The following is a 27,837-nucleotide window of genomic DNA, read 5'->3' as shown; positions in this document are numbered from 1 at the left end:
TGGATTGATGTTTTCTGTTATGTCTGGAATTTGACTCAGGGAACAAGACTTGGGAGTTCAGATCCTAAGGGTTGTTTCAGTAAGTAATAATCTTTATTTCTTATACTTTGATCTGCTGTTATTTTTTCCTTTTGCTCTTATATTCATCTTTATATGTGATAGAAATTCTAATTTTTAAGACTCAGAATGTTAATCAATTTTTTTCCCAGGAAGAAAATGCAGTGCCACAAAGGTTAGGACATGCTGTTATCCTGCTATATTAAGTTAGAAGTACATGCACCAAACTTCATCACTTTGATTGTGGAGTTATGTATTATATATGACCCCATTAATCATTTACCCATGTATTTCAGTTATGAAGGAATATCAGATGGCCTTTTACAATGGAAACCGGGCATTGTGGATGATATGTTTAGATCTTGATAAGAGTCTGCAAAGTATTCGAGCACATTGTAGTACTCGAGCACATTGTTTTCAAACGTTGGTTTGTTGCATTGAGGGTGCTATCTCCCTTCTTTACTAGACGTACAAACCTTCATTGTTCATGATCATGGTGTTTGTTGGATCTTACATCCACTATTTGACTCGATAAATTGATGGAATAGCTCCTCAGAGTGGCTGATTTATGAAAGGGTCTTGATCCAAATTGAATAAATTAAAAGTTCCAGATAAAGAAGAAGATAGGGGGAACAGAAGAAAAATAGTGAAAAGAGGAGTAGAAATGACATCACCTTTCATGTATGACCTGTCTTTTTTCATTGTATGAAGGAAGTGTTTCCCTTGAGTAAAACATCGATTGTAAATCCTATCATTTGTAAAAGCTTTGTTAACAACAACAATCACCGGTATTATGAATCTTTCAAAAAAAATTCAGAAACTGTTTGCTACTTGTAGAGACAAATTAATCATGATTTTATCCATCAATCTGTAACTTTCAAGTGTTAAGGTTAAGAAAAATATGAGAACTACTTCTTTTCTTTGTTTTCCTTATGAATGACATGACACTGGTACATTCTCACAATGGATTCTCTCTTTTTATTCAGCTTCGTGGGTTGAACTCTAGACCTTTCATTTGTCAAATGCATGGGCTTACCACTGTATACGAGTGTTGTCCTGCTAGTGCTAAATAATACACTGTATAATGACTAAGCATAACATCTGGGCTTCTACTTCATTGGAATATTTGCAGAGCAACTACCGAGTTTTTCGATCTTTCCTTTATACCGAACTACTTAAGTGCATCTGTTATTCTTGAATTTCAAACTTTTCACTGTGCCCACAAACAGTCTAACAGCAGATATTTCTAGCAGCAGATATTTCTGTGATTAATGAGCATATCCTGCTGTTGGCCATTTGTTAAGCTTCTGCGTTCTGATATAGTCAAATATTTTGTAATTTCAGAATACTAAAATTATGGTACTATTGAATCTGCTGAAGCATACTAATATTTTCTTAATTGATCCAATACTTTTTTTTTAAACTTCTGTTCATCTCTTGTTATAGATATTGGACTCCCATCCGGGAAGTCACTTTTCCAACTTCAAGCTGAACGGATTTTATGTGTTCAGAGACTTGCAGCTCAGTCTAAGGATGGTAAGGCATGCCAACTAATTCGTCAAGCTGATTATCTGTCAGGTTAATCATATATGTGTACCTACCAGGTTCTGCTGGACCACCAATCCACTGGTATATAATGACTAGTCCATTTACTGATGATGCCACCCGCAAGTTTTTTGAAAGTCACAAGTATTTTGGCTTGGAACCTGAACAAGTAAAAATCATGAATTGATCCTTTTCTCCATTTTGCATTATATAATTCTCTTTAGTTGATTTCCCCCTTTGATGTAGATCACCTTCTTCCAACAAGGCACCATTCCCTGCATTTCACGGGATGGTAGATTTATCATGGAGACCCCATACAAGGTGCATACTCTATTTTCTGATGTACACAAGACCTGTGTTTAGTATTTGCTTTCTGTAAGATCATGAACCTTCACAGGTTAACTCCAAAGTTTCAACTAATTTAGATTCTGCTGGTTACTTGTTTAACTTTACTTGAAGTCATTTTAACTTCCCTTCCTCACTCATTCCAACTCTCCCACCAGAAACTGACCTTCACGATTTGAAGTATATCTTCTAATTTTCTAATACAGAAAGGCTGGACATTTTTAACTTGAACTTACAATCTGGAACAATTCACCCTATCCATAAGTCTATCATACGTGCCCCCTTCTTCTATGTGTATAGAGTTTTTCACTTTCATCCTCTATTTCCATGGATGACTTGCAAACAATCTCATGAAACCAATTAACTGTGATGCATGGGCACATCACGCTTATATGCGGTATGACAGAACAAAGTAATGTAATTTTAAGGGATTTATTTTATACATAACTATGTGCATGTGTGTGACGCTTTTTTAAAGAAAATACAGAATGAATTGTTAATTTTAAAGTAATAAGCTGGCTACTATAAGATAAAAAGGGTATTTCCATGCATACCCCTTAAATCATGGATATTTGTAAAAATACCCCCAAATCTTAGTTTTTGCAAAACTACCCCTCAAGTCATCAACTTAGTGAACAAAGACCTCTAAAATCAACATATCATCAACTTGGTGCTAATAATTCTATTTTGTTGATAATTTTTACATTGCGGTTACAAATCAGCTTATCAAAGCTGATGATTTATTGCTTTGAGGGTACTTTTCCAAAATTGATGATTTGACGGGTTGTTTTGCAAATACTGAGATTTGGAAGGTATTTTTGCAAAAACCCATGATTTAAGGGGTATGTATGCAAATAACCCAAGATAAAATTTCAAGTTAGTAAACCAAGACTTACTTGAATAATCCTCTTCCATTATTAAAAAAGCAAGCCACTAACGAAAATGCATCTACATGTAAGTTTGACTTTGTACTCCATCATTGTTGATTTATTGGATTTTTATTTTTACTTGAATATTCTCTGATATATGTATTACATATATTATAATTTACAGGATACACCAAAAAGATTGCTTGGATTAGTGACTCATGTTATTCATCAAACTTTATGTGTATTTGACATGGACACACCTCCAAAAATGCAGCATTCATGCTTCATAGCCCTGTGACCAACCGGTCAAACACTAAACAAATTGGAAAACAACGAGCTCACGTGTATTCCTAAACTGATAGTTCTCAAGCAACTTACGTAAATGCATCTACATATAAGTTTGACTTTGTACTCCATCATTGTTAATTCATTGGATTTTTATTTTTACATGAGTATTCTCTGTTATATGTATTACATATGTTATAATTTACAGGATACACCAAAAAGATTGCTTCGATTAGTGATTCATGTTATTCATCAAACTTTATGTGTATTTCACATGGACACACCTCCAAAAATGCAGCATCAATGCTTCATAGCCCTGTGACCAACCGGTCAAAGACTAAACAATTTGGAAAACAACGATTTCACGTGTATTCCTAGACTGATAATTCTTATCCTATCCTATCTACATCAAAATCAAGTATTCTATATTCTTTCCTTATACAAGTAAAAATAAAATACAAATAAAAACAATATTTTCCCACTGTTTGCCACCGTGAATTTAGATCTCTGGCCATCCCTGCAGCATAAATCAAGCCTAATAACAACACAAACAAGTCTAAGCCATCCCGTATGCATGGAAGACACTACATGCTACTTTTGACACAGAACAAGACATATGTGATGAGCACATTTTTATTTATTTTATTTCAATTCTATGTCTCTACACTTTTTTATTGTGTTGATAAGTTTGCACTTGTTGTACCCCATATTGGATTGGCTTCTAACCGTATCGTACAATTGAATTATCACTTTGTCATCTTCTACTATTTATTTATTTTTATGAGAAAATCTTCTACTATTTATTTTATCAGGCAATATTGATTGTTAGCTATCTCTTAATTCTTTTCATTTCTTTGCCTTCCTGAAATATTATTAGCCAACTTCTATATGCTTCTCTAGTTTTGTGGCCTTCATTCTCTTTCCTTGTAAGTTGCTGAAACTTATTTTTGCACCAGGTGGCAAAATCTCCTGATGGAAATGGAGGATTGTACTCTGGTAGGACCTGGAGATATGTAGTATATGCTCTGTGAAATTGCTAATTATTTAACCTTCATTGGGTTAAACTGATCAGTAAATAAAATCATAATCCTTACTTTTGTTTTTTTCACAGCTCTAAAATCTTCAAAGTTACTCGAAGATATGGCTAGAAGAGGTGTTAGATATGTGGACTGCTATGGGGTTGATAATGTTCTGGTGAGATGTTTGGTTTGTCAAAATATTAGTGAACTCTATTTATTTCTACTTTACATTTAATCTCCTGGTAACAGGTTCGTGTAGCAGATCCGACATTCCTTGGATACTTTATTGACAAAGGTGCAGCAGCAGCAGCAAAAGTTGTTAGGAAGGTATAAACTCTTGCTTTGACACTGTTTTGGCATAGACTTGGGATCTAGATGGCATTTATGTAATATGATTGCAAGGCTATTTCACTTCGAATGTTGCATCGTCTTCCCTTCCATAACTTTGTGTGGTCCTAAGTTGCATGAAAATGGGTACGGGTATCTGTAGGCGTCAAAAAATGCTGAAAGATATCCTAGCGCAGCTCAAAAGGAGATTATCGAAAAATCAAAGAAAAAAGACAGTCTTTACTGTCTCGCCCGCGAGACAGACTTTACTGTCTCGCCCTCGAGACAGTCTTTACTGTCTCGCCGTGCGAGACAGTTCTCGAAGGTTCAGAAACTATTTTATAAACCGCCGACACGTGGCCATTAACTACCAAAGAACATGGGAAACGTTGTGGACGAGAATCACGTTGACAACTGCCAAAATAACGGAGTTTTAAAACGTGGGAAGACAGTTAAAACGAAAACTGCCAGACAGTTAATGTTTTCGAGACAAGACAGTCTTTACTGTCTCGGCCACCGAGACAGTAAACACTGTCTCGGAAGCACTGTTCATCCTGGAGGCTATAAATACCCCCTGAGATCGATTTTTGAGGGGGGCTGATCAGAGAGCATGGGCTGATTTCAGAGCAGACAGAGCAGAGTTCCTGAGCTTCTGGCAATTCCTTGAGATTCGAGCTTTGACTTGATTTCAAGAAGAACGACTATCTTACTTTGATAAGATATCGTTTCAAATTCTCACTTCGATAAACGAAGGAAGAATCACTAAGCCCCTCACGATTCAATCAGAATCTGTGATTTGGTGGTCCACGAGCCAAAGCGTTCCCGGCACAGGCAAAGATCCCACGCAAGCAGCGATCCAAACAACGATCCTGTGTTTGTTTCTAAAAAGTTATAATTTTAATTTTTGTTGTGTAAAAGAAGTCTTATAAAAAGACTATTTCTTTTGAATTTGTTGTAATCTATGTTACCCCGACACGGCGAAATTGATCCCGTACCCGTGTCGGGTACGTATTGAGTACGGATCCGCACCCAAACGGCAGGGACACGGCGATTTCACAAAGGAAAAAAAAATCAACACAAAATTCTAAACCAGGAACCCTAGAATCCATACCTGAGCTTGGTGGGCTTGGGCTTGCGACGGTTGGGGATGGGAGCCTTCACGTCGTCAACGGGGTAAAACTTCGGCGGATTCTCGAGCGGGAGAACTTGCCGATCCCTCGAACGAGATCTGCGTTCCTGGATGAAACCCTAGCGGTTTTGCGAGGGGCCATTGAGGGAGGACTGCGGAAACCCTAGAGATTGGCGGCGAGGAGAAAGGGAGGAGGCGACGAATTCAGAAACCCTAGAGGTCGAGGTTTGAGGAGAAATGAGAGGAGGCGGGGAATAGCAGAAACCCTAGAGAGGGAGGTTGAGCTTTTATATGGGGAGTTTGGGTTTGGGTTTGGGTTTGGGTTGTTTTTAATAACCCGTTTGGTTTTTTTTTGGGTTAAAACAGGGACGGGTTTGGGTTTGGGTTTTTTTTCAATCACCTGTTTGTTTGTTGTTTTCTTTTTTTTTCTTTTGAAATGGGGAGGGGTTTGGGTTTGGGTTTTTTGGGATATAGAACTAACTTTTAGAGGTATATTTGCAACTTTAAACAATATACTTGTAATATTTTGAGGGATGCTTGTCATATTTTGGGGTATATTTGCAAATGTAATAGGTATTTAATTCAATATTGATCTAAAGTGAATTACTTTATATATATACAGCCGTGTCCCCGTACCCTACTTTTTACAAATTTGCCGTGTCCCGTACCCGTACCCGTACCAAGGCAACATAGGTTGTAATTGACTGAAGATATAATGAATTCCACAACGAGACCAACTTTTGACGCAAACAAACTGACGACCACAGTGGGAGCCAACGGTTTCACTGCCGAGACCATCGTGTCGCAGCCAATCAAGATACCGATTGAATCCACGGTCGAGTATGAATTTGACCAAGCGAAATTTGAGGAATATCTGTCAGCCTTATCCTCAAAGTCTTCCTCGCCTCACAAATGCAGGAAAATTTTATCTTCTAAGAAGGTTTTCAAGTTTTCGACTCCGTCGAATATTACAAATGAAGACTCTCGCCTCATTGTTGCTGAGAATTCTACTCGCAACATCTCTGCTCATGATGACTCTTATCTAGTTAAAGAGTCATCAAATCAAAGCTCATTGGCACTGACGAAGAGGGCTCATCAGAGACAACGTCAGCGCCGCGCTCGCCAAATAGCTAAGGCCTTGGAACAAACCGACGGGGTTCGTTATCACGCGGACCTAGAGTCGAGGAGGCATCGAGTAGTTCAGTTGTCGCAACGACCAATAACTCATACCTCTGCTAAATTAACGACGGATGAATGGACTTTCGTCAAAAGGGCGCGCTCGACCCTCAAAGAACGTATACAAAAGCGTCGTGCAAACGCTGCTCATGCCCGTGCTCTCTTACAACAAAGACGAGCAAGAAACAAGGAGATGGTGGCCAAAGAACCACCAAAATTCTGCAAAGTTTGGATTCCAAAGTCCGGAGTTGTGCAAAATCAGCATTCGGAACCCATTAAGACTCCACACCCGCAAGGGGGTAGTTCCAAACGTGTGACTCCTGAAATAACCTTGGATCGCTCAAAGGCAACAATAATTTGTCCTGAGAATGCCAACAAGGTTTTACACCCCCAGAAGAAGACGTGTTCGCCAAAAGACATCGTTATGCCTGGGAGGTCATACCAACAGACGATAGGATTTTTCGGCAATCATACCGATGAATCATACTATCAAATTGTGGGTTTGAATAGATTTCGAAAGAGAATTGTTCAAAAAATGAACTCTCATTGTTTCTGTGTGCGACTCATTAGAGCAGTATTGTCGGAAGATGATTACTCCAAACGAGAAGCCATCCCGCAAAGAGTCTCAATGGTCCAGAGACTTTTCACCGAAATGTCAAAGCCCAAGCCGGGACATTTCTGCAATAAACTTGCTGTCCAAGAGGATGAACTCCCTGAAGTCACCATCAACATGGTTGATAAAAGAAAGTCTAAGCGGCATTCAAGTTGAATCAAATCCCGACTTTTTCCCGAGAGAAAAAGTCAATTCAAGAATTGCCAAACGGATGTCCCGACTCCAGTTAGGAGTCATCAGACATAGAGACTACAAGAGAATGCATGAAGGAATGTCATCAGAGGATGAGCTCTCGGATACTTGTTCTGCGATCACTTCGGATGATACAGTATCTAGCACAGGACAAACCAGAGAAGTACTCACAATCACCTCTGATCAGTTCACTCAAATACTTCAAGAAGCTCTAGCCAAACAACGTGAAGAAATTAGAGCTGAAATGAGGACAGAGATGGAGTTAGCTATCCAACAAATGAGAGAATTGCTAGCTCAATGGTCTCAACCTCCTGAGTCTAGTCAGCGAGCTGAATCTAGTCGCCACACTCAGAATGTTATAGATGATAGTGATCCAGAAGTGGATGAAGTCATTATGGCTGATACTCCTCCCAATAGCAATAAATCTGGGGGTGGTTTAACGCACCCTCCCAATAACGATATTAGGGGTGGTTCAATGGCACCTCTTACAGGGGATGACCTAACTCATTCTCCTCAACGTCCTTCGAATGAAAACATAGGCGATGACGAGAAAATGAAAGAGCTTGAAAACAAAATCAACGCTTTGATGACGGCTCAAGAAGTAAAAAAGACGGGTATTCCATGTCCCTATCCAAGAGAATGGGATTCAATACCGTACCCGGCAGAATTCAATCTGATTAACTTCACACCGTTTGAGGGGAAGAGCTCGCCTATTCAGCACTTGATTTATTTCAAGTCTCATTTGGGCATGATCGCTGGAAACGAGGCTTTAATGGTCCGGTCATTCGTTAGCACCCTTCGTGGGCCCGTCTTCGATTGGTATCGACGTCTCAAACCAGGGAGCATCAATTGCTGGGATGACATAGAAAGTTTGTTCCTCAACAATTTTTTCGATGATGACACCGAAGTGTCAATCGGAACCCTTCTGGATGAGAAGCAAAAAGACGGAGAGTCAGTCGACAATTTTATCAAGCGCTTCCGTAACAAGGCAATGAATTGCAGAGATCCTGTTACAGAGGAGTTTATCCTGCAAACATGCCACAATAATCTCTCCATTGATGTTCTGGAAGCTCTGGGGGTCGTACCATCCAAGACTTGGAAAGATTTGAAAGTGCGCGGTGAACAAACTGAACACTTTCTTAAAAGAAAAAAAACTGAGAGAAGCCAACCGACGATATCTGCAATTCCTGTGAACGCGACTCTCGATCCGAAGTTTCAAAAGGAGTATTCTTTCGAAAACGATGAAGCTCCAGCCATATTGAAATACCTCCTCGTCAATGGCAAAATTGAGCTACCACCTATCAAAGATCAGGAGGAAGCTAAGAGGATTACGGATCCAAACTATTGTGCGTACCACAAAAGGGTTCTTCATCCCACTGAGATTTGCTTTGGACTCAAAAATAAAATTCAAGCCTTAATTGACTCCGGTGTCATAACGGCGGAACAAGCTAAGTAAAGACGGTTCTAACTCCATTGGATACACGAGTATAAACTATTTTCCATCACTCCAAAGAGTATACGAGTATAAACTGCTCCTCGATACTCCAATAGGTATATGAGTCTAAACTGTTTTCCACTCTTGACGGGAAGTTCCTTGAGAATTTTTTACATGTAATATACTTAAGGATAACCCGGTCATATAACTCAACATGATGTTAGACCCAGTTTCGCGAAGGAAGCTGGGGGTGAATGGTTCATGTAACGGGAAGTTCTCAGAAGAATGTTCTTAGGGATAACCCAATCGTTACAAACAAAGTGATAAACACTACATCCCCACGGTGATTTCCGAATACTCTTTTGCTGAGATGAGATTCGATCACTTCGTTGGATCAATCTTCCCTCATAAAATTCTCACTTGGTCAAACCTTTAAACAGTTAGGACCAAAGCCAAAATCCCCTCTCGATTCCTTTCATGAACGAGAGGTCCACAAATTGAACGATCAAACCTTTAAACAGTTAGGATCGTCATAAAATTCTCACTTGGTCAAACCTCTAAACAGTTAGGACCAAAGCCAAAATCTCCTCTCGATTCCTTCCATGAACGAGAGGTCCACAAATTGAACGATCAAACCTTTAAACAGTTAGGATCGTCTTAAAAGTCCCACTTGGTCAGACCTTTAAACAGTTAGGACCAAAACCAAAATCCCCTCTCGATTCCTTCCATGAACGAGAGGTTCACAAATTGAACGATCAAACCTTTAAATAGTTAGGATCGTCTCAAATTCCCATCTGGTCAAATCTTTAAACAGTTAGGACCAAAATCAAAATCCCCTCTCGATTCCTTCCATGAACGAGAGGTCCACTCAAATTAAACGGTCAAACATTTAAACAGTTAGGATCGTCTCAAACCCCTATTTGGTCAGACCTTTAAACAGTTAGGACCAAAGCCAAAATCCCCTCTCGATTCGTTCCATGAACGAGAGGCTCACAAATTGAACGATCAAATCTTTAAACAGTTAGGATCGTATCAAACTCACATCTGGTCAAACCTTAAACAGTTAGGACCAAAACCAAAATCCCCTCTCGATTCCTTCCATGAACGAGAGGTCCACAAATTGAACGATCAAACCTTTAAACAGTTAGGATAGTCTCAAAACTCCCACTTGGTCAAACCTTACTACAGTTAGGACCAAAGATAAAATCCTCTCTCGATTCCTCCCATGAACGAGAGGTCCACAAATTAAACGATCAAACCTTTAAACAGTTAGGATCGTCTTAAAACTCCCACTTGGTCAGACCTTTAAACAGTTAGGACCAAAACCAAAATCCCCTCTCGATTCCTTCCATGAACGAGAGGTCAACAAATTGAACGATCAAACCTTTAAACAGTTAGGATCGTCTCAAATTCTCATCTGGTCAAACCTTTAAACAGTTAGGACCAAAATCAAAATCCCCTCTCGATTCCTTCCATGAACGAGAGGTCCACTCAAATTGAACGGTCAAACCTTTAAACTGTTAGGATCGTCTCAAACTCCTATTTGGTCAAACCTTTAAACAGTTAGGATCAAAGCTAAAATCCCCTCTCGATTCGTTCCATGAACGAGAGGCTCACAAATTGAACGATCAAACCTTTAAACAGTTAGGATCGTATCAAACTCACATCTGGTCAAACCTTTAAACAGTTAGGACCAAAGCCAAAATCCCCTCTCGATTCGTTCCATGAACGAGAGGCCCACAAATTGAACGATCAAACCTTTAAACAGTTAGGATCGTATCAAACTCACATTTGGTCAAACATTTAAACAGTTAGGACCAAAACCAAAATCCCCTCTCGATTCCTTCCATGAACGAGAGGTCTACAAATTGAACGATCAAACCTTTAAACAGTTAGGATCGTCTCAAAACTCCCACTTGGTCAAACCTTACTACAGTTAGGACCAAAGATAAAATCCTCTCTCGATTCCTCCCATGAACGAGAGGTCCACAAATTGAGCGATCAAATCTTTAAACAGTGAGAATCGTATCAAACTCCCACTTGGTCAAACCTTACTACAGTTAGGACCACAACCAGAATTTTCTCTCGATTCATTCCACGAACGAGGGGTCTATTTTCAAGTTGAATAATCAAACCTTATGACAGTTAGGATTATTTAAACCTGTTCAGATTCTCTAAGTGGAGGCCCCACTTTGAGTTTTTTTTATACCAGGAGATAGAATATAAAATTCTTTCTCTCCGATTTCGGGTTCATCTCTACCAACAAACAAGAGACCAGGAGGTAGAATATAAAATTCTTCCTCTCTGATTTTTGTGTTTATCTCTACCAACAAAAAAGAGACTAAGAGATAGAATATAAAATTCTTCTTCTCCATCATCGGGTTCACCTCTACCAACAAAAAAGAGACCAGAATACTCCAATAGGTATACGAGTCTAAACTATTTCCCTAATCTTAACAGGAAGTTTCTAGAGAATATTACTCAAAATATTCTTAAGAATAACCTGGTTACCTCCCAGAAGTTTCTGGAGAATATTAATCTGAATATTCTTAAGGATAACCTGACGAACTCTCAATGGACATACAAGCATCAATCTGGAAATACCAGCCTCGATTCAAGATCTCAACAACGGTCAAGCGATAAACGCGATGCCGGGAGAACATTAGCTATTCTACAAAGAACTGGATAGACTAATGGATGAAGAGATTAAGAGCTGGAGCCATTTTACAGATTCTTCTACACGATCTACTCAATCAAGTATTGAAAGGATTGCAAATAAGACCTGTCTTATCCAAAGTGTCCCAGACTCCTCTATAAAAGAATAAGTCTGGAACACTTTTGAGGGAGTATCTGTAGGCGTCAAAAAATGCTGAAAGATATCCTAGCGCAGCTCAAAAGGAGATTATCGAAAAATCAAAGAAAAAAAACAGTCTTTACTGTCTCGTACGCGAGACCGACTCCCGCGCGAGACAGATTTTGCTGTCTCGCCGTGCGAGACAGTCTTTACTGTCTCGCAGAGCGAGACAGTTCTCGAAGGTTCAGAAACTGTTTTATAAACCGCCGACACGTGGCCATTAACTGCCAAAGAACATGGAAAACGTTGTGTGCGAGAATCACGTTAACAACTGCCAAAATAACGGAGTTTTAAAACGTGGGAAGGCAGTTAAAACGAAAACTGCCAGACAGTTACTGTTTCCGAGATAGTATTTACTGTCTCGCAGGCCGAGACAGTGTCTCGGCCATCGAGACAGTAAACACTGTCTCGGAAGCACTGTTCATCCTGGAGGCTATAAATACCCCATGAGATCGATTTTTGAGGGGGCTGATCAGAGAGCATGGGCTGATTTCAGAGCAGACAGAGCAGAGTTCCTGAGCTTCTGGCAATTCCTTGAGATTCTAGCTTTGACTTGATTTCAAGAAGAACGACTATCTTACTTTGATAAGATATCGTTTTAAATTCTCACTTCGAAGAACGACTATCTTACTTTGATAAGATATCGTTTTAAATTCTCACTTCGATAAACGAAGGAAGAATCACTAAACCCCTCACGATTCAATCAGAATCTGTGATTTGGTGGTCCACGAGCCAAAGCGTTCCCGGCACAGACAAAGATCCCACGCAAGCAGCGATCCAAACAACGATCCTGCGTTTGTTTCTAAAAAGTTGTAATTTTCATTTTTGTTGTGTAAAAGAAGTCTTATAAAAAGACTATTTCTTTTGAATTTGTTGTAATCGACTGATGATATAATGAATTCCACAACGAGACCAACTTTTGACGCAAACAGTATCGATGCGGGTGCGGGTATGTGTACAGGACACATCAAAATTGTGAAATATAGGGTACAGGGACACGACTACATTTATATATCAAGATTAATAATTTACATGTGACCATTATTATTTTTTGAATTATTTGCTATTTTAAATTTAAATTCTTATCATATTTTTAAATTTCTTTTATTATGTTGATTGTTATAGATTGGAAAATGCTCGTTTTTTAACTAGACACTCAAACCACTCTTTTAAATCATAGTTTTTAACTTGGACATGATCTTAAACAATCGGACCCATGTCTAACGAGTTTCAAGAAATGAACATGAAGTGTAGGATAAATGTCCAAGAAGTGTACAACAAGTATTTTAAAGTAAAACATATATCATATAATTGAGTAAATGTCTGGGTAAATGCATGCATATATCCAAAGAGTGTCCATGAAGTTTGGGTACTGGTAAATGTCGGGTACATGTCGGATACGGATACTGCTTCATGATAGAAGTACCTGGATAGCAGAGGGTCGTGGGCTAATACTTCTACAATTCACCATCGAAAGAATTATGAGATAGCTATTTGCGCACACATGAGTGCTTTGTAATTTATTAAAAAATGCACTTTGAGCTATGTTATTTTGGCCATCAACTATTCTTTCTGTCATGTTAGTCAATCCGCCATGCATTCACTGAAACGTTATATCCTCTCCTCTTTATCTAAATGCTATACTTCTCTTGAAGTAAATATTATGGGCATCGATTTGGCTAACTAGCAACTGCATAGATTTTTTCCCCCTTCTGGCATTCTTAGAGCTGACAGAACCTATAGTTTCAAAAACGACTACACATAAAGCAAATCAGTATGTCAATTCTCCTTTATTTAAATGTATCCTTCTATTACATGATTTACATCCTTTTCTACAACAAATATGTAAACTAATAGTTTTGGTTGAATTCATTTATTCAGGCATATCCGCAAGAAAAAGTTGGAGTATTTGTCCAACGAGGCAGAGGTGGGCCTCTTACAGTTGTTGAGTACAGTGAAATGGATCCAGCAATGACTACTGAGATCAATCAGACAACTGGACGACTTCGGTATTGTTGGAGTAATGTAAATTTTCATTAACTTTCCGTTGATCTGATATTATGAATTTGGGTTTATTATATTGCTTGACTATGTTAGAATTTTTGGGCTGTGTTAGACAATTGAATATGACAACTACGATGTATACCATCAGGAAGATATGTTGTTAATTAATCTTTAGTTAAGATGATTGCAACAATCTGATATATTCATGAGCTACCATAAAAATCTCTTGTGCATCCTGAATTTATGGTTTCTAAATCCAATACCTGTGTTGCACACATAGTTGACTTTATATTGAATTTTGGTACTAAAAATTCATCTACCTTGTATATGTTGAATAAGTAACAGATCTTTTTAAAGGTACGTGTAGTAAAATTTGAATCACCCGCGTGTTCATACACGAGAGACTGATAATATATGGAAGGACTTCAGATCTGGTGGACTTCAGATATAATAAATATATAAGGATGCCTTTCTAGGGGTTATATGTGATATGAGGGTTTGCATACCTGATGTTGATATTTTATGACCAGGCTTTACTGGGTTTAAACTGAGCTCCCATTAGAAGAAACCGAGGGCAAAGCTGCGAAGGATTGTTGACTATGTAGGTTAAGGTTAGAATTGACAGTATCTTTGTTGAACTGCATGAAAGCAGTTAGATAAAATATAAGAGAAACATGTAAATGAAACTTAATCTAGAAGTCAAAGCTATAAGTAAGGACAAAGGAAATATCTTACTACATTAATGTCAAAGTGAGGTAAATGAGAAAGGATTTCACCATGGCATATATTATAAAAGTTGGAAACATATATCATACATCATATACAAGTGGGAAAATTAACGTGTAGGGTTTTATCTTCTAATGTTTTTTACTTACATAAACCATATGTACATACATCATGTACATATAGACATATTTAGAAAATCACAAACACATGCACGTACGCATATATCTTTGTGTGTGCATGTGCATGGCGTGTCCGTGCGTGCATGCGTGCGTGTGTATCCTCCCCATTATAATGGAAAGTTTTCTTTTCTTTTGGGCATGTCTTGAACTAGTAACCTCCTTTTTTAGGTACTTGTCATGTTCCTCTTATAATTCTTTAGTACTTTTCATATTTACTTTATTTCATGGACATTTTTTGTGTGTTTTCTTTCTTCAGTGACAAAGTTATACTTTCAAGAAAAATAACATACTGGCATATGTTATGCTTGTTCTTGGAATTCCATATCTTATTTCCTTGTTATTCTCACTCGTCAAAGGTGCTAATTAAATTAAGGTCATTCATTTTTTTAGGTTTGCTTACATATGTTCACGCTGGACTTTTTGAATCAAGTAGCAAATGGCCTTGAAAAGGACAGCGTGTGAGTAATCTTTTATACTCCATTTCTACAGATAACTAAACTTCTCTTTTTGCATTATTTCTTTTTTTAAGTTGTACAATTGAATAGAACTTGCGTGATGTTCATCCTCTGTGGTGTTTAAACTTTCTAGAATAATTATTTCTTTAATATGATATCATCCTGTTTGTGGATTTGTCATTATTAGTCATTGTCTCATCATACATTGTCACATCTTCATTGACATTAAGTTAGTATATTTATTAAGTCTTTCATTGCATATTGTCAGCACGGGTCCTTGCAATTGCATTTTCATTAGTTATTCTGTACTTTGGAATATATTGGTTAAATATTACTTATGAATTTGATATTTATTTCATCAAATGATGTTCATATTCTTCTAGGTTGAGCTTGCAGAAAGATATGTTTTACATGCTTGATGTTTGGATTTGAATGCAGTTACCATCTAGCTGAAAAGAAGATACCCTCTTTTAATGGTTATATAATGGGCTTAAAGCTTGAGCAGTTCATATTTGATGCCTTTGCATACCCTCCTTCAACAGCTCTTTTCGAGGTTTGTTCCTTATCTTACATTTACTGCCACATGCTATTTCTGTCCTGGTGCATATTATCTTTTCGTGTTATTTTCTGATTATTGTCACAAAAAAAGGGAAATAAGACAGAAATGTTAAAAGAAAAAAAAGAGGGAGAACTTTTCTATCATAATGTACGTTGAAATATTAAATCATAGGTCTTGCGAGAAGAGGAGTTTGCACCAGTTAAAAATGCAAATGGAGCAAGTTACGACACTCCTGATAGTGCTCGGTTAATGCTTCTTCGCTTGCATAGTCGGTGGGTGGTTGCTGCTGGTGGTTTCTTGACACATTCGGTGCCATTATACTTAACGGGTAATCTTCCTTCATTTACTAGCACTAAACACCTATCAAATGCCTTTTTCAGAAAGTTTAATTGCAAGCTCATCAATTGGGGGTGGGGGGTGCCTGTGCACACACACAGACGGCACAGACACACACACACATATTCAAATGATTCAAGTCATTTACTAGCACTAAATGTTAGCCCTTATGTTTTGATGATGTTCTTACAACCACCATTATTGGTACTAATGGCTTATTGAGTGAAATTGTAGTAAATCTATTTGTCAAGCTCGTTAGTGCCATCAATGGAGGATGGATGGAATATATGCTACAAAGATAATATCCAAAGGAGGAGGAGGCCAAGAGATGAAGCAACGTTAATTCAAGAACGAAAAACTCGAATAAAAGCTTCATCCGATTCAAGCTAATCAAAGCTCAAGTATTGCTTTAAATATGAGGATATTAGCTTTCTTTTATGTTTCTCTCTAGTGCTAGAATGTAGGCAAAGAGTCACTATGTTTACATGAAGCTATTGGGATTTACACACATGTTTTCTTTCTTAAACTTTTAAGCCGTTTTCACAAAACCTTATTTTTCACAAATACGAGAACCTATCTGCAAAATTCTTTCTTCAAACAGCTTGTTTTTAGTATCAAAAACATTTTACAAAGTTTCAGATTTTTCAGAGGTCAAATAAATATTCTACAAATATTTTAACTTGGTCAAAAACATGTTTTCCAGCATATGTCAGAAAGCGGTCGACCGGATCGGTCGACCGCACATATCATCTTTTCTTACTGGTTTCCAGAGAGGTTGTCGGTCGACCGGGCCGGTCGACCGAATTCTCGATTTTTTATCGGTCGACCGATCCGGTCGACCGACAGTGTTTCTGCTGGTTTTCTTATTTTTCTGAAGCAGCTCACGGTCGACCGAAATTTTCGGTCGGTCGACCGACGTGATTTTCGGTCGATCGAACGATATTTCGGCCGACCGCTTTTTTCCCTTCAGTCAACACGAGATTTTTTAAAACGGTCATTTTTATTTTCGATTGTCGTGCTTTCACTCTTTTGTGCTTGGCTCAGTCTGAGCTAAGACTCTGTAAAGGGGATTATCTTCCTAAACAGGAAGATTGGGTTTGGTTTTTAAAATTGTTTTAATCTATTCTATAAAAACCCTACTGCTGCTTCTTCTTCCTTGAGCAAAACGTTTGAAAAACCAGAGAGAGTATTTTCTGTTTCTGCTGAGAAAATTTTCAAATCAGTCTTGCTTTCTTCTCTGTGGTTTTGTGTGAGCTCACCTCCCAGCTTCAGTAATTTGTTCTCTTTGCCATAGGGGCTTTGTAAGAGAGAGTTCTACATCTGTTATCTTGTGCTGTGTAGTTGAGATCTTGAGTAAGATCTACTGTGAGGGAGTGATCTGTTGAGATCAAACTGTGTAGTGAGAGAGATCGTGTGGGATCGCTGTGTAGACGAAGTTCCGGCTTCCAAACCGGCTGTGTAGTGGATTTCTCCTCGAGAGTGGGGAGCGGGGACGTAGGCCAGAGGGCCGAACCTCGTTAACACATCGCGCGTCAAGGATAACGATTCCTAACCCTCTCTTATTTACCTTGTTTGCATCTATTTACTGTGAATTGATTGTTGTGTGTTTTTAATTTGCATATTAGAGCCTTTTGACCCTAATCACCCCCCCTCTAGGGTCCAACAATTGGTATCAGAGCTTGGTCTCTATATTAATTTTTGGTTTAATCACCTTAGAGTAAAGATCTTATGGAGGCTTCTTTGAATATGCATATGTTAGAAGGACAATCCACAACTAGACCACCACTCTTCACAGGGACTAATTTTGCTTATTGGAAGGCTAGAATGAGAATTTATCTTCGTTGCATAGATCTTGACATTCTAGGGCTTATAGAAAAGAAATATGTAGAGAAGTCCAAAGTCGGGAACATGACCGATGATGAAAGGCACCTTGCCAATCTCAATGCTAAGGCCATGAACGCCTTAATATGTGGTCTTTCCCCAAATGAATACAATAGGGTTTCCACGTGTGCAACCGCATACGAAATTTGGCAAAAATTATGTGTCACACATGAAGGAACACCCCAAGTTAAGGAATCTAAGATTAGTGGACTCATGCATGATTATGAGCTATTTAAAATGCTTCCTAATGAATCCATTGATGCTATGTTTTCCCGTTTTACTAATATCATCAATGAATTACATGGTCTAGATAAGCAATTATCCATTCAAGAGATGAACTACAAGATACTTCGCTCATTGACTCCGGCATGGGAGCCCAAGGCTACGGCCATTGAGGAAGCTCATGACCTCACTACCTTAGCTCTTGATAGCCTTATCGGAAAGCTCAAAGTGCATGAGAAGAAGCTCAAGGGGAAGGAGAAGGAGGAAGTGCCATCACGAGAAGTTGAGGAGCCGTCACCAAAGTTGAAGACCATAGCTCTCAAAGGAGCTAGTGACAACTCATCTTCGTCGTCGGAGAGTGAAGTTGATTTTTCTAGAGAAGTGGCTCATCTCTCTAGAAGAATCTCTAGACTTATAAAAATGAACAAAAAATTTAACCCTCGATCTAACAACAAGTTTTCCTCTCGTGTAGGTAAATGTTTTGAGTGCAATGAACCGGGTCACATCGCTAAGGATTGCCCCAAGCTCAAAGAAAAGTACATGAAGTACAAGAAGAAGAAGGCTATGTATGCCGGATGGGAAGAATCCGAACCAAGTGACTCGGATAGTGATGAAGAAGGAGCCAAACTTGCTCTTCATGACCCAAATGTTTGTTTCATGGCAAATGAACATGAGGTAATATCCGAGGCCGAAAGTGAATCTTTTTATATGCAATGTGACATAGCTATGGCTTTAGAAGAGTTGAACTTTGAATTTAAAAGAATGTCTAAAGAATACTCTTCTTTCAAAAAATTGCATACCTCTTGTGATATTAAGCTAGAGCAACTAACAACCTCTCTTGCTCTAAAAGATGAATTGCTAGGAGATCTCGATTTCGAGAATAAGCAATTAAGATCAAAGATTGAAAGATTAGAAATTGAGAGTTGTAGAACTAGACCCACTCATGCTTATGCTAACTACAATCACCATGATAGAAATAGGTTTCATGGTTCTAACATTCGTACATACAAAAGAAATTTTGTATGCACCTATTGTATGAGACATGGACACATTTCTACTCATTGTAGAATTAAAGACAATGAAGATTTTTATGGTTTGATATGGGTACCCAAAGGTACCAAAACTACTAACCACCAAGGACCCAAGACATGGGTACCTAAAGCTACTACACCTTCATCTTCTTCTTTTGTAGGGAACGTCACGGCAACGACGTAAGGAGATGTGGTACCTTGATAGTGGTTGCTCACATCATATGACGGGCAACAAAGAGTTATTTGCAACCCTATCAAGGATTGAAGGAGGCAATGTCTCCTTCGGTGGTGGTGAGAAAGGTAAAATCATTGGTATCGGTTCTATTGGTAAGAAACCCTCACCCATTATAGAAGATGTTTATTTAGTAAATGGTTTGAATCATAATCTTCTTAGCATTAGCCAATTAAGTGATAAAGGTTTTGATATTTCTTTTAAACCGGATAAATGCATCATTAGTATGGATGGAAAAATTGTTTTTATTGCAAATCGCAAGTCTAATGTTTATATTTTTGAGATGAATGAGTTAGTTAATCAAGATGTGAAGTGTCTTGCGGCTATTGATGAAAACCCTTGGATTTGGCACAAGAGACTTGGACATGCAAATATGGAGTTAATATCAAAATTGTCTAAGAAGAATCTTGTGAAAGGGCTACCTAACTTACACTTCATAAAAGATACAATTTGTGAGGATTGTGCCAAAGGTAAACAAACAAAATCTTCTTTCAAATCCATCCATGAGGTATCGACTTCTAAACCCTTGCAATTACTTCATCTTGATTTATTTGGTCCTATGCGTGTTACCTCTCTTGGAGGAATCCTAGTATGGTTTTGTTTGAGCGTTAAATGTAGTAAGTTTGAAAATCCTTGCAGCAGTACTTATCTAAAATTTTCACAGCTTTCTCGTAAACGTAGTTATTCTTCACAATAACAGATGGTTTACCTCTCTCTCTTTTGATCTTGTATTATTTTTGTAGTATTGTTTTCGATGGATCGAGACTGGGTAAATGCAGATCGATTATCTGAAGAGTATAAGAAAGGGGTAGAAGAGTTTTGTGCTCATGCAACTAAGAATGCCAAAAATTCGATGTTCATTAATTGTCCGTGTCGAAAATGTCTAAATGTCAAAGAGGTTAGGGGTCAAATGGAGTTGCGTGAGCATTTAATGTTTCACGGTATTGACAGAACATATAAGGTTTGGACATATCATGGTGAGAGCAAAGGTAAATGTAGCTCAAGTGGCAAAGGTAAATATAGTTCATCAACTCAACTAGGCTCGCAATTTGAGTTTTCAAATATAATGAACACAAGTAGTATGGGAGCTGGTGATGATAAATCTAGTGGGATGAATAATTTCACAAGTGTTGTCAATGAAGAGTTGCGGGATCATCCTGATATGTCTGATGACTTAAGGGGGGATGCTGGGCTACCATTGTGGCCGGGTTGTACCAAAGCTTCAAAGTTGTCGGCTGTTTTGATCTTGTACAACTTAAAAGCTAGTCACCAAGTTTCTGATGTGTTCTTCACAGAGATGTTAGAAGCCGTAAGTGGACTCTTGCCAGATGGGAATGTGCTCCCTCGTAGAGCATATGATGCTAAGCAATTGCTCAAATCTATCGGGTTAACACATGAAAAGATCCATGCTTGTCCGGATGATTGTATTTTATTTAGGAAAGAGTATGCAGAATTGAGTGAATGTCCCAAGTGTAGTAAGAAGCGATATAAGAAAAACAACTCCCCAGCCAAAGTTATGTGGTACTTTCCTATAATTCCTAGATTTAGGAGGTTGTATAGTAGCACAGAAGATGCTAAATACTTGACATGGCATGATGATGAAAGAATTAAAGATGGAATGTTAAGACACCCAGCTGATTCACCCCAGTGGAAGACATTTGATAATAAATATCCAGAATTTGGTAAGGAATCAAGAAACTTGCGCTTAGTACTTTCAACAGATGGAATGAATCCTCATGGTCTTCAAAGTACTTCCCATAGTACATGGCCCGTGATTTTGATGATCTATAACCTGGCCCCTTGGTTATGCATGAAGCGCAAGTATATGATGCTGTTTATTTTGATATTAGGACCTCGGTAACCTGGTAACGACATTGATGTATATTTGGCTCCTTTAATCGAGGACTTAAAGTTGTTGTGGGAAGAGGGTGTTGATGTATACGATGCGTACAGAAAGGATAATTTCAGATTGAAGGCTATGTTGTTTGGAACAATCAATGATTTCCCAGCTTATGGCAACCTTTCTGGATATAGTGTGAAGGGGTGTTGTGCGTGTCCATGGTGTACCAATGACACTGATCATCTTCGATTGCGTCATTGTAAGAAGTCGGTTTACATGGGGCATAGACGGTGGTTGGATCCAAGTCATCCATACAGATCTATGTGTGAGGCATTCAATGGTGAAGTTGAAGATCGGTCTCCACCTCCTACATTGTCAGGTCTTGATGTGCTAAAAGAAGTGGAGAACCTTAAGACACAGTTTGGTAAAAAGTTTTTAAAGTCTATTCCCACTAGAGGTTTTAAGAAAGAATCAATCTTTTTTCAATTAGTTTACTGGAAGGACTTGTTTGTTAGGCATTTTATTGATCTCATGCACAATGAGAGAAACGTTGCTGCTAGTGTGATAAATACTTTGTTAGGTGACACTTTAAAATCTAAAGATGGACTGAATGCACGAAAGGACATGGTTGCTATGAATATAAGAGAAGAACTTGCACCTGTATCAAAGGAGGGGAAAGCACCATACTTACCTCCTGCCGCTCATACTTTGTCGAAGGAAGAGAAGATTGTGTTACTCAATACACTCCACTCCGTGAAGGTTCCAGAGGGGTACTCGTCCAACATACAAAGTCTTGTAACTTTAGATGGGTTGAAACTGATGAATTTAAAATCTCATGATTATCATGTCATCATTGAGAATCTGCTCCCGATTGCAATTCGTGCTATTCTGCCAGAAAATGTACGTAACACTATCACAAAGTTATGTTGGTTTTTCAAAGCCATGAGTAGCAATGTGATAGATCCAAGAAGTTTGTTAAGTTTACAAAAGGTGATTATACAAACACTTTGTGAGCTTGAGATGTATTTCCCACCATCTTTCTTTGACATCATGATTCATTTGACTGTACACTTGGTTTACGAGACGAGGATGTGTGGTCCTGCTCGTATGAGATGGATGTATGGCATGGAGCGATATATGAAAGTGTTGAAAGGTTATTATGTGAGGAACAGGTACCGACCGGAAGCTTGCATCGCTAAAACATATCTAGTTGAAGAAGCAATTGAATACTGGTCTGAATATATCCCAAATGTCGAAGCTATTGGACTTCCACATACTCGTCACACTGATAGGATTGACGGTGAAGGTGTAACAGGTGGTCAACCGATGTTGATCAACCTCGAACAATGGCGACGGGTGCACTTGTGTGTTCTACATAACACAGTTGATGTTGTTCCTTATGTTGAGTTGCACAAGCAGGGTCTCGCAAAAGATCATCCTGATAAAGACTCTAATTGGATTGAAGTGGAGCACAACTCTACCTTCATTGATTGGTTATCTGGTCATATTCATGGTAAGATCTTAACGAACAGTGATTCAGTATCAGAAAGGGTCAAGTTTTTGTCAAGAGGACCGGATATGCATGTGTACTCTTACAAATGTTATCTCATCAATGGATACACATTTTACACTAGAGAACACGATGAGGGGAGTACTATGCAGAATAGCGAGGTTTCTCTCAATGCCAGCGCACTAAACCAGACAAATATGACATACTTTTGACAAATCATCAATATTTGTGAAATTGACTATGTCGGATTCCGAGTTCCTGTGTTGACTCAAGATTTTAAGGTAACGTTCACGTTATTACATTACTTTCAATTAGAGGATATTACAATTTAAACCAACTAATGACAACATTCAATTGTAGGAAAGAAGCAAAATAAACAAAGAGAGAGCGGAAACAATGGAGGCGCGATATAGGAAAGCATGTGTGGGTTATGCACGGCTGAGAGAGCAGATTGTATGTATTAATTATTAGATAGCGGTACAGATTGTTAGTAAAGTTAATACGGAATATATGGTTGCTGTTGTGAAATGTACCAGTTAATTATCTATTTGCACATCTATATATGACCAAAGTACTAATTTATACTTACCCCCTCCCCTATTGTGGGCTTGAAATTTGCAGATCGAACAAAAACTACGTGAAGGAGAAGAGGACCCTGTAGTCACTAGGTTAGATACTTGGAAGCATGCGAGGATGAATGCTGAGAACCAGGTTGATGATCCTTGTTCCTTGCGAATACTTGAGGATGTGGTAATAGCCTACTTCATTTGTTATTTGAATAATTTTCTCAGTTTTTCAAATAGACATCAGTCTTGAGTCTAATATTATAGTTGTGAAAACCAGTCATTCATTCTTCTAAAAAGGAAACATACTCTATCATTCTATTGTTTCCTCTGCTACATTTGTCTCCTACCTACTACTAACTATTATGACGAAACTTTACTATGTGTGGATCAGAATTGAGAAAACATAACAAAACCATGTATTGGTTGTCCAATGTTTGTATTAGGTTCGGATAACAAAAGAGTTGGAAGAAGATGAGCTGAATGATATAAAGGTTGAAGACTTGCTTGATCGAGCAATTCCTTTAGAGTATTCTGGTCGTGTGCGAGGATGTGGCTGGGGTGTTACGAAGAGGTCTTTATCTTTGGCACCCGAATTGTCTGAAATGGCAAAGTTGAAAAGGCAATGCAATCGATTAGAGAAAGACATGCAGGAGATGAAGACTAAAGGCTTTCAACCTATGGTGCCTCTGCTAATAAATGAGTTGAGGGGTGTTTAGTGCAATTGAAGCTATAGATGGGGATTATGTAATTTACCGTTTCACAAATATGATGCGTTGCTTTACTTGTTATTTTGAAGTACATGTACGGTTAAACCTTTCTCAAAATGATGTTTGCATGCAACACAAAAGATGCATAAACTCTGAGAGAAAAAAAGGTTGGGTAAAAATGAAAAACAATACTGCACAAACTATCATCAATTTTTCACAGAACCTCAGCTTCCTATCCATGCTGAAATGATGACATCTTTGTCCCTCTTTTTAAATGAAAGTTAACATAACTATTGATATCTAATATCAAATTGTCTCGACTAATAGCTAATCAGGTTATATGTCATCCAGTCTTTAATGATATTTATGGTTTTCAAGCACTCAAGCTGCGGCTTATTGCTTATTTGTTATTTGGCTTTTTAGTGTTATAGATCATGCCATATTACTTTTTCTTACCCAGGTGAATGCGGTAACATACATGTTAAACCCACAAACAGAAGGGTTAGCCATGAAATAAAAGGAGAACAAACTACACATCGTAGAATTGCAACGTTTATATACACCAATCATCATGTATCTAATAGAAGTCCTGGTTCCAGGTGTGGAAATTTCTCCCCTTTGTTCTTATGGTGGAGAAAACCTTGAAGCTATATGTCGAGGAAGAACATTTCACGCACCGAGTGAAATAACTTTCTAGTTGCTGATTGCTTAAAGATTTTCATCGCTATTTGCTAATTAATATGTTCATAAGTGGGGCTCATTTTTTTAATTTCACCTTTTTATATCAGATAGTATGTGTGTATGTCTTATTATTGTCTATGCTCTCACTAGACCTTCTGGCTAAAGGAATTAAGAAGAGTGTCGATAACATACCGTTGAGAAATGTCTCCCCCCCCCTCTTCTTTTTCTATATTTTGTAATTTGTCTGTATCTTGTGATGTGATTAGCGAGTGGTGAAACAAGACAGAAGCGAGCATTGTTATCTACTTTATTACTGTACAATTTCGAAGGTAATGAAAATCGCTATCAAATTTGCTTTATGGAGGGCGGCTGAACAATTGTTAGTGGATGTATTTTCTTTGTGGACATTTCTTTGGGGGCGAAACAAGACGAAATGAACATTGTTATTATCGAATTAATTAATTACGATTTGTAGTCGATAATTCAAATCACTATCAATTTTGTTTTATGGAAACAGTAGTCAAAGGAGGTATGTTCTCTGTGGACGTTTCTTACTGCTTTATCGTTGAAATATAGTGCTGAAATCCAAGCTCATGAATATATAAGGTTAAGTTCACAAAAAGGCCCCACTACCCAAAAAAAAAAAAAAACCCCTCCCCAACGGTAAAAAAAAAAACCATAGTTGAACTTTTTCGGACCCCTTTCTATACTTTGCAAATAAGAAATAAATAATTCAAATTTTAGGGGAGGAGGTGCCTTGCATGTTAAATGACAAATGACCAAGTTTGAATTTTTTTTTCCATTCAAGGAAAATTTAGTTGGTTACAAATTATAAGCAAGGAGATTGGGTGAAGTGAGGAAAGTTAAAGTTTAGGAGGAGTTTTGTGAGACACCCCAAAATTTCCTAAAGTTTTGGGGTTATGTGGAATTTACCAATTTCTTTCTCCATTTTCTTTTCGTTCTTCCTTACAAAAACCATAACGGTAGAATATTCTCCCATCTCTCTCTAATCCATAAGCATAGAGCATTTTCCCATCTCTCTCTAATCCAGACCATGTATAAATCTGATAGAATTCAATCTAAATTGATTTACCGCCACCTCTATTTCCATCCAAGCTTCTGTCTGGTTATATCCTGAGAATTATTAAGTCTAATAAGCTTTTGAGAGTCAAGTGTCATGATTAAGTATTCGAGTCCTATAAATCTGAAAGCTCGGGTATAAACATTGCTGATCTCTCTATTAGTCCAAGTGCGAGACAAAAATTGTCCAAGCTGGGATCTGCTAGAAGAATTAAAATTTGAGACGAAAGGTGTCTTCTACTTGGACTCTCGTTAAGAAATGTTTGGAATTGGAATGATGAGACTATCAGCTTCAGCAGTGTCACACTTCGCCGATTAGTCGCCATCGCATTTAATGCATGACTAGAGTCATTATGACTCTTCGGGCCGACATTATAATGACTCATCGGACAATGCCAGCACTTCAGCCATTCTGTCACTGACGCATTAAACGCAAGTGTGACTCATTCAATTGACTGCCTACATGTGGAAAGTGCTGTCTGATCGACCGACTGCAGCGACCCATTCAAATTACTAATGTGCCCCTACTGACCCTCAGTGGGTAATCTCCACTACCCAAGGTACGCAAGAATATCGAACAACGCCCTAAAACTAGATTACGCATTTAGCAAATTTGCTTAACCCATTACTGACTTGAATGTCGGAGGACATATTAGAGAGATCATTTCCGCCCCCTCTAATAGGTGTTATTTATGCAGAAACCGCTTCCTTCAGATTTATCAGCCTTCAAGGATGATTAAAGATCCTAAATTCCTGTAAAAATCTACCGACCCATACAGTTAACTTTATCTTTATGACATAAATATGTCTCCTGTTTTCGTGAGTGCGGTTCAATTGTTTGTCCTTCTTTATATCAATTTGCCAAAGGGCAAACAACCTTTTACGAGACGGCACATGTGATATCCAATCCACGACTCTCAAGAGGATCCATGAGTGAAACCACAGTGCTAATTTGGCTCTTTGTGAGTTTAAAGCGTTTTCGCAATGAAGTTGACATTTTGCGGGAGAAGAGATTCTCTCAATCCTACGTCAGAAACCCTGCAATTATTAGGATGGCTGAATTGAGACCGGCGTATCCAATGGGCCTTATAATTGGGAGGGTTTTATATAAATTGTTTAATAAATATAGAAGGGTTAAGTTAACCCCTCTAGAGGGGTTAAAATGAGTTAACCCCTCAAAATGAGGGGTTTACTAATACTCCTATTTAGATGGAATAAGAGTTAACCCTTCTAATTATAAAGAAAATAGTCAAAATCATTGTTATTCCCAAACACTAAAACTGATCATAAGGGCTAAAATAAAACTTATTTAACGGGTTAATAATTTAGTTCTTCGGATTATCAAATGGGCTAAGTACATTAATCCTTCTCTTTAACCCCTCTTCATCAACCCTTTGCCAAACGGGGCCTTAAGTGTTTTCACTTGACCGGTTACAAACATAATTCATCACTTCCAACCTTACGATCGATGATAGGTATAGTTGTTTTGCTAGTTTGGTTGGTTACAATAGTAAACTATTTCCTAAAACTGAACCAAACCATTAAAATTCGGTGGGTTCGATCAAATTAAACTGGTTTAAACCAGTTAATGCTCACGCTTAAGCTCTCTGAGCCATGGAAGTTAAAATCGTACTTCATAAGAGGGGAAGACCGAGATGATTTTGATACAAGGCCTTGCTGTAGTTCATTTTATGTCAAGTCCCAACCAGCACCTACTCCCAACTTTCTTAATAACTTCATACATCACGCAGGCAAGGAAGAACCAACATTTACGATTCGCATTAAATTTCGATTCGCATAGACCCCTCAAAAAATTCAGGGGAACCCATAATAAGTAAATCGCAACACATTCCAATAGTTATCCGATACATACAATCTCATCTTTATTACTAAAAATTTTAGGTATTTTTATTCATACCGAGGAAAGAGCACAATCTAAGCTCCGGATTTTGGGGCCGGCGCTACAAAGTGTTCGGCCACCA

General features: G+C 38.2%; 2 protein-coding genes across 2 annotated transcripts in view; one reads left to right on the top strand and one right to left on the bottom strand.

Annotated features, from left to right (window-relative positions):
- LOC109850148 (UDP-N-acetylglucosamine diphosphorylase 1-like) lies at positions 13-24,964 on the top strand. Its single transcript, XM_020420081.1, has 12 exons — positions 13-79; positions 1,504-1,593; positions 1,662-1,771; positions 1,849-1,923; positions 4,058-4,097; positions 4,213-4,295; positions 4,370-4,447; positions 13,728-13,871; positions 15,146-15,213; positions 15,649-15,763; positions 15,941-16,097; positions 24,694-24,964. Exons 3-12 carry the CDS (start codon positions 1,694-1,696, stop codon positions 24,789-24,791), a joined length of 936 nt encoding a protein of 311 aa, XP_020275670.1. The 5' UTR covers positions 13-79; positions 1,504-1,593; positions 1,662-1,693; the 3' UTR covers positions 24,792-24,964.
- LOC109849091 (oxalate--CoA ligase) overlaps positions 27,609-27,837 on the bottom strand; it is a 4,516-nt gene continuing 4,287 nt past the window's right edge. Inside the window, 1 exon segment of the mRNA XM_020418880.1 lies at positions 27,609-27,837. This exon segment is cut by the window's right edge and continues 160 nt beyond it. Coding sequence (XP_020274469.1) covers positions 27,791-27,837 — 47 coding nt within the window. The 3' untranslated portion in view covers positions 27,609-27,790.

This window comes from Asparagus officinalis, chromosome 7 (genome assembly GCF_001876935.1).
Source record: "Asparagus officinalis chromosome 7, Aspof.V1, whole genome shotgun sequence".
Classification (NCBI taxonomy): Eukaryota; Viridiplantae; Streptophyta; class Magnoliopsida; order Asparagales; family Asparagaceae; genus Asparagus; species Asparagus officinalis.
This window is presented reverse-complemented; position numbering and strand designations above follow the sequence as displayed.

Excerpts from the sequence above, each read along its gene's own strand:
- LOC109850148 (XM_020420081.1), top strand. The coding sequence starts at position 1,694 with ATGACTAGTCCATTTACTGATGATGCCACCCGCAAGTTTTTTGAAAGT. Across the intron at positions 1,772-1,848 it reads TTGGCTTGGAACCTGAACAA|ATCACCTTCTTCCAACAAGG; the intron begins GTAAAAATCATG and ends CCTTTGATGTAG. Across the intron at positions 1,924-4,057 it reads TCATGGAGACCCCATACAAG|GTGGCAAAATCTCCTGATGG; the intron begins GTGCATACTCTA and ends TTTTTGCACCAG.